Here is a 6,660-nt window from a genome sequence, read left to right on the forward strand (position 1 = left end):
AATGAATTGCCAGAGCTCTTGCCCTAATTTTTTTTTAAGAAAAAACTGGGGAGCTTCGCCGTCTCGTTCCTAGTAGCCAGCAAAGCTAGGCGGTCGGCGCGGTAGGATTTTGCTTGAGCCATGTTTGGCTGGTGAATCCAAGAGCCTGCATCAGATGCACTTTCCAAAGTGTTTCTTCTACAATTTTCGTCTTCATTTACGTCCTTTTGCTCTTCAACGTTCTATTTAGACATGTTGGTAGGCTACCATGGTCAAAGAGACCCGACAACAGGAAGGCAAACAAACTCCTTGTCATTGCTTTTTCTGAACCAAACTTGCTAAGGCTAGACAGCGACGCGTAACACGTGCCAGTTTAGACATGACAGGATACATGGCACACCTCACACAATCTTTGATAGCTAGCTTTTGTGATTTGTACACCATGTGGAAACTTATACTCACATCCTGGGGTACATACTTAAGTTAAAACTCTGAAACAAGTACTGAGCTGAGCTGGTGCACGACTCTTACCAGCTGCGCTTATTCACAGTTTACTAACGGAAAACTTAGGGTCACGGCTACACACTGCACAGTGGAGTATTGGAGTCACGGCCGGTGCGATAAAGCTATCGGCAGCCTACTTCACACCTCGCGCCTAGGGCGCACGCGGACCTCGAGCGGCACCGCCATCTCGCACGACAGGCGGAGCACCTCCGACAGGTCGACGGCGCCCGTGTCGGACGCTGGCAGCCACTCGAACTCGTGCAGCAGCGTGGCCATCCAGGTGGTCACGGTTGTCATGGCCAGGGACTTGCCGGGGCAGCTCCTCCGGCCAGACCCGAACGGCACAAGCCGGCCGTCGGCGCCGAGCACAGACGCGTCCTGGCCCTTACCGCCAGGGAGGAACCGCTCGGGCTGGAACTCGAGCGGCGTGTTCCAGACGTCCGGGTCGCGGCTGATGGCCCACTGGTTGACCATAGCGGTGGTGCCCGCCGGGACGAGGTGGCCGTCGACGTACGTGTCGGATATGGCCCTGTGACGCCACGAGAGGAGCGGACCCGGCGGGTGCATCCGGATAGCCTCCTTGAGCAGCGCTTGCAGGTAAGGCAGCGATGGGACCGCGGACTCGGTGACCGAGTTGTTTCGGCCGACGACCTCGTCGAGCTCACGGTGCGTGTTGGCTTGGACGTCGCGGTGGAGGACGAGGCGAGCTAGGGTCCACTCCATGAGCACGGCCATGGCATCTGTTCCTCTGAAGATCATCTCCTGATAAATTAAGGACAGGTATTTTAGTTGCTAGTTCAGTGCTGTAATCCTTAACTAGTAGCCATCCTTTTATGGGATACTTCCTCCATAGAAAATGGACAGAAAGAGGAAAAGCTGGAGGAGTTTTTGCACTTACTCTTTCAAAAGGTTTTGCTACTACTTTTCAGATCACGATCCGAACAAAAGTAACCTGCTCATGATTTGCTATATATACATCCCAACAAGAATGATGTTGTATCAATTGAGCCCTACGATTCTTTTGTTTAAATAGATAACTGAAGAATTATTTGATGCGTGTACAAGTTTGATGCAGATGTTTTACTCATTGTGTTGGCACTAATTAAGTGCATGAGTTCTTACCCAAAGCACAGCGGCGACGTCTGCGTCGGAGAGTCCCTCGCTCTCCTGCAGGGAAAGTAAGATGTCAACGAAGTCACAAGCCTCTCCTCCGGCGATCGCCTTGGCACGGTGCTCCTGGATGATGCCGTGCACGAAACGGTTCACCCGCGGCATGAGCTCCGCGCACCGTGCACCCACGCCTTGCGGGTCGAGAGTGGCGAGCCGCGGGAAGTAGTCGCACCAGTTCTCCTTCCCAAGGAGCTCGTACCCTTCGTGCACCATCTCGAGCAGTTCCTCCACATCCTCTCCGGACGCCACCACTGCGCGCGACACGTCGTACTCCTTGCCGAACACGAACCGCATGATGTAGTAGAGGGATGCGCGCCGGAGGAGGCCGCGCACCTGGACGACGCCTGAACCGGCGCCGCGCAGTGCCGTGATGATCCCCTCCGCGACGCCCGCGCGGTACGGCGCGAAGGCCTCGACCTGCCTCGGGCCGAACAGGTGCCCCGCAGCGATGCGCCGGAGCGCGCGCCAGTACGGGCCGTGCTCGGCGAAGCCGATGGAGCGGTGGAACATGAGGCCGTACGCCGCGTGGTTAAGCGGACGGTCAGCAAACGCTGGGCTGTCGAGGATTTCCTTGGCCACGTCGGGGTGCGACGTGACGACGGCGCGGACCGAGCCGAGCGACAGCGCCATGAGCCTCTTGGCCCCCGGCCGGCGCGCCGCCTCGTCGGCTAGCGAGCAGTGAGCCAACCCGGACATGAGGCCGAGGCTGCCGATGACCGGGAGCCCTTTCGGCCCCGGGATGGGATATGGCCTCGGGCTCTGCCCCTTTGCCCTCCAGTACTTGCCCCATGCATGGCCACCCGGGTGAGCCCAGTAGAGCAGGGACGCGCTTGCCCATGCTAGGCATGCAAAGATGGCGAGGTAAGCGAAGCTAGTGGCTATGGCAAGAAGTGTGGTAATGTTCTCGTGTTGCTCGCCGGAGATGGCCGGTATTAAGGTCATCGGCAGCACCCACCAGCTCTCAACTGAGCTCTCCATTGTGACTCTGTCGCGGCTGCGTTGCGTTAAGCTGTGAGCGCCTGTGATCTGAGCTGCTGCCCGGAGGCAGTATTTATAGGGGTTTTTGGGCGAGAAGATTCGAGCGGCCCTTGTAACGATGTCTCAATCATTGGCAATAAACTACTTGAAAATGCACTGGTGGGCCCTGTTTATTCTTCCTTTATTTTGTGATTGTTTTATTTTTCCTTTTTAGTGAATTACAACTTACAAGAAGGAAACAAAATGGCATTAGGAGTTGCCGTATTTTCCTTAAAAAATGGTGTATTAAACCACATTTTTAAACCCGGTATAACATACAGACGTACATACACATTCATATCATCACACACACTCACTCATATAACGACTCTACTAAAGACCAGATATACAGAGCTTAAAGATTCACAAAGTCACAACATATGTCTCATTATCGATGGGTATGTCACCACAACTGAAAAAAAAAATTCTATTTTGGTGAGACACACAATGAATAAACCTAGGATTAATCTCTGATGGGTGAGGTATAAATATATCCATACATGATCAACATAGGCAACTAGAAAGGAGTGAATAGGTAACTCAACAAAATTCTTTTAAAATTGATGGTCTTCTCCCATTTGATCACCTAATGCACCTCAAAAACTCATCGAAAACAAAAACACTAGAGCGAGTATTTAAGAAGAAAAATTCTGAGGTAACTTGACTTCACGAATGGTATATGATCCATATATTTCATTCAAGACAATTTTATGTGTCTTAGTGCACAAAAGCAATCAGGTTTAAAAAAAACCCTAAATGCCTATTTTCAGCACGAATGCATTCAAACAATTAATATCCTTAATTCAAATTGGAATTTGAATTTAGAAAATAGGATTTTTTTTATTCTAATTATTTAATCTATAGTCTAATTTTGAAAAAATTTAGAAAATTGTGAAATCTGAAAATCAGGGTGTGAAAAATCTACCCCTTAAAGGAATCTCGCCCTCGAGATTCAGGTAAGTATGAGAAGAGATAAGGAACTTGGTCTTCAAATTATCTTCTCGCTTTACAAATTGCTTTTTCTTCTCAGTGTTAACGTCATTGCCCTGGCATACTCTGCTCACTTTGCTTTTGACGACTTTCGCAACTATCTCGACAAATTTGGATTGATTACTCTAAGTATGTTAAATTTTCTTGGATATTCTATTCCTGGTATCTTCAACGGTTGTAGTTGGCTCTGATGCACTATTCTAACTTTTTTGACTTGTGTCACATAGGACCATATACTTTGCTACATCACTCTTGTTTCCATACTATAGATAACAATCCTTGAGATCTGCCTTCTGATTCCTGAGAATTTCGTAGCTTTAGCACTCCCGATAAGTTTCCTTTATTTTTTTAATGATCTTCTCATCTGTTGATTGACCTTGTCGAACCTTCTTATCCTTGAAGATTTAGTAAAATATATCCTAATTCCGAGGAAAGAGTACTTGTTCTTAGCAATCACTTCTGTGGTCGGAGTGCAGCTTCTGGGTATTGTCCTTCCTTTAGCACACTTTATTACCTCATTACCTTTGCTAACTAGCCATTCCTAAGAACAACTTATGTGCCTTCGGATTCCAGAAGCAACATATTGGCTAGAAGGTCTACCCCCCTTAAAAGAGCAAACTTCTTTAACATGCATTTCCAGTTCATAAGAAGTAGACAGACGTGTAGCCTGTGACATGGGACACATCACTCTCAACTTTTTGATCCCTATTGAGCTGCTTTGAGCTTGACATTATCCTATTGAGCTTGACTGTCTTGAGTTGCTGCTTGAAGGTCGCGATGACCTTAATGCTAAACTGAGGTCTTCACCGAGGTCTTCATCTGGGGCTCGGGGTTGATCCGGTTCTGGTTGGGAAACTTCTTGGGACATCTTTTGACCTTGTGCGTAGGGTCTCCACAGTGGAAACATGCTTTCTTGTTGGTCGGAGCACGATACCTCTTAGCGCACTCGTTGACGAAATGTCCTGTATCTCCACAGTGTAAACACACTTTCTTAGCGTTAGGAACAAGAATCCTCAGGGGATATCAGTTGGCATAATGTCTCTCTTCTCCACAACGAAAACACGCATTCCTTGTAGAAGCATCCTGGGCTTTGTTTCTGCCAAGATTTATAGGATGGGGAATATGAATGTTGAGGCATGGGAGGGGAGATTTTTTTTGCGGTATCATCCTTTTCTTGACTGACGAAATTTCCTTGTTGCACCGATCCAACTTGATTTTTGCACTTCTTGAAACGTTCAACCTCGTTTGGTTGAAATTCGCTGTAGGTGATCACCCAATCACTGATGTTGAGATCCTGAGAACTGCTTTACATCCAGGTGTTCTGAATGACATATTACTTCCATTACATGCTTGAGACTGGGTAGTCATTAGAGTGTTGATGTTGACCTGATTTGGATACCTCTTAGGACACCAATTCACATAATGTCCTTTATCTCCACAATGGAAACAACCTTTTGCCTGAGGCGGGAGCAGCTCAGCTGTTCTTGACTTGAGAAGTGGCTGGAGTTGAACGGGGTGTTTGATAATATGAGCATTGAACAGACGCTTGTAGTTGAGACATGTATTGATTGTTGGAACAGAACGTAGATCCAGGGCAGATAGGAGGTGTGTGAATGGGCCAGGACAGCCAGGCCCAGGCACGGGAGAGGGAAGGAGAGGGGGAGGCAGGGTTGGCTCGGGCTAGCTGGGCTAGGGGAAGGGAAACGGGCCCAGGGATGGGTGAGGTGGAGCTGGGCTGAGTTAGGCCGGGCTGGACTGGGTTGGCTCCAGTTCGGCCCAAATGGGAGAGAGGGAGAAGGCCAGGAGGAAGTGGGCCACTGAGCTGGCTTTAGATTAAGGATGGGGAACTTCTAGAAAAGAAAGGAAGCAAATAAATCCCAAATAAAATACCAAACAAAACCTAAAAATTCTAGAAAAGTCTGATAAGCTTTTGAAAACATTTAAAAGCCAATAAAATATTTTAAACTTATGAAAACATTTTGATATTATGGAAATCAAATATAACTCAGAAGAATTAAAAAAAAAATCCAAATGAGCTCAAATAAAATCCAATAAGGTCCAGAGAAAAATAATAAAACATAAATGCCTATTTTCAGCATGAATGCATTCAAACAATTAATATCCTTAATTCAAATTTGAATTTGAATTTGAATTTAGAAAATAGGAATTTTCCTATTGTAATTATTTAATCTATAGTCTAATCTTGAAAAAATTTAGAAATTTATGAAATATAGAAATCAGGGTGTGACAGGCACCGGATGTCCAAATTGTATTGGGAGCGAAAAGATTCCGTGCTGCAATTGGCATAGGAACAAGTAGTGCAATGGTTCTCATGGAGGATGAGAATGATCAGACACTTCATTTTCTCTACCAACATCTCTCTCCCACTTTGAAGGATGAGTACATGGCAATGACCATCGCTAAGGCACTATGTGACGCATTGCAGGAGCGTTTTGAGCACCTTAAGTACACCATCAAGCCTCTCGCAGAGTAAGAATGGGTCTGGCTCCATTTTTATGACTTCAAGCATGTGAAAGAGTACAACTCCACGTTGCATTGCATTTGCACACTATTGTGTCTCTATGGGAAAAAGATCACATAAGTGGAGAAAATTGAGAAGACTCTCTCCACTTTCTACCCAAATACGGCAGAATCCGCACGCAATCACCGTCAATCAAATTATAAGAAGTATTCTGAGTTGATTGATGTATTGCAACTCAATGAAGGTCATGACGAAGTCATAAATAAGAACTTGTTATCCCACCCGCAAGAGAAGAGCAGTGGTCTAGAAGTCAATCACAACTCTTTCAAAGCGCGTAAGAACCGCAATAAGAAGCGATGGAAGGGAGGAAAGAAAGTGGTAATAGACAAAGTCAAATCTGGTGATGATAATGGCAAGACAAAGAAAGAAGTCAAGCCATATGGTGAGCAGAAGCAGACATGCTATAAGTGCGGTATTTGGGACATTCGCGCTAATGGTTTCTGTGTAGAAGCTGGTAA

At 46.7% G+C, this 6,660-nt stretch overlaps 1 protein-coding gene across 1 annotated transcript; it reads right to left on the reverse strand.

The window, feature by feature from the left end:
- Positions 1–390: 390 nt before the first annotated feature.
- On the reverse strand, positions 391–2,663 carry LOC133910867 (cytochrome P450 78A9-like). The gene is made up of 2 exons (XM_062353105.1): positions 1,606–2,663; positions 391–1,245 (listed from the first exon to the last, which is right to left on the reverse strand). Exons 1-2 carry the CDS (start codon positions 2,629–2,631, stop codon positions 622–624), a joined length of 1,650 nt encoding a protein of 549 aa, XP_062209089.1. The 5' UTR covers positions 2,632–2,663; the 3' UTR covers positions 391–621.
- Between the last annotated feature and the right edge of the window lie 3,997 nt (positions 2,664–6,660).

The sequence above is a fragment of the Phragmites australis genome, chromosome 3, assembly GCF_958298935.1.
Source record: "Phragmites australis chromosome 3, lpPhrAust1.1, whole genome shotgun sequence".
NCBI classification, from domain to species: Eukaryota; Viridiplantae; Streptophyta; class Magnoliopsida; order Poales; family Poaceae; genus Phragmites; species Phragmites australis.

Bases quoted from the DNA above. Each gene is read 5' to 3' on its own strand.
- LOC133910867 (XM_062353105.1), bottom strand. From the start codon at position 2,631: ATGGAGAGCTCAGTTGAGAGCTGGTGGGTGCTGCCGATGACCTTAATA. The intron at 1,246-1,605 runs GTAAGAACTCAT...TTAATTTATCAG, and splicing joins ACGTCGCCGCTGTGCTTTGG to GAGATGATCTTCAGAGGAAC.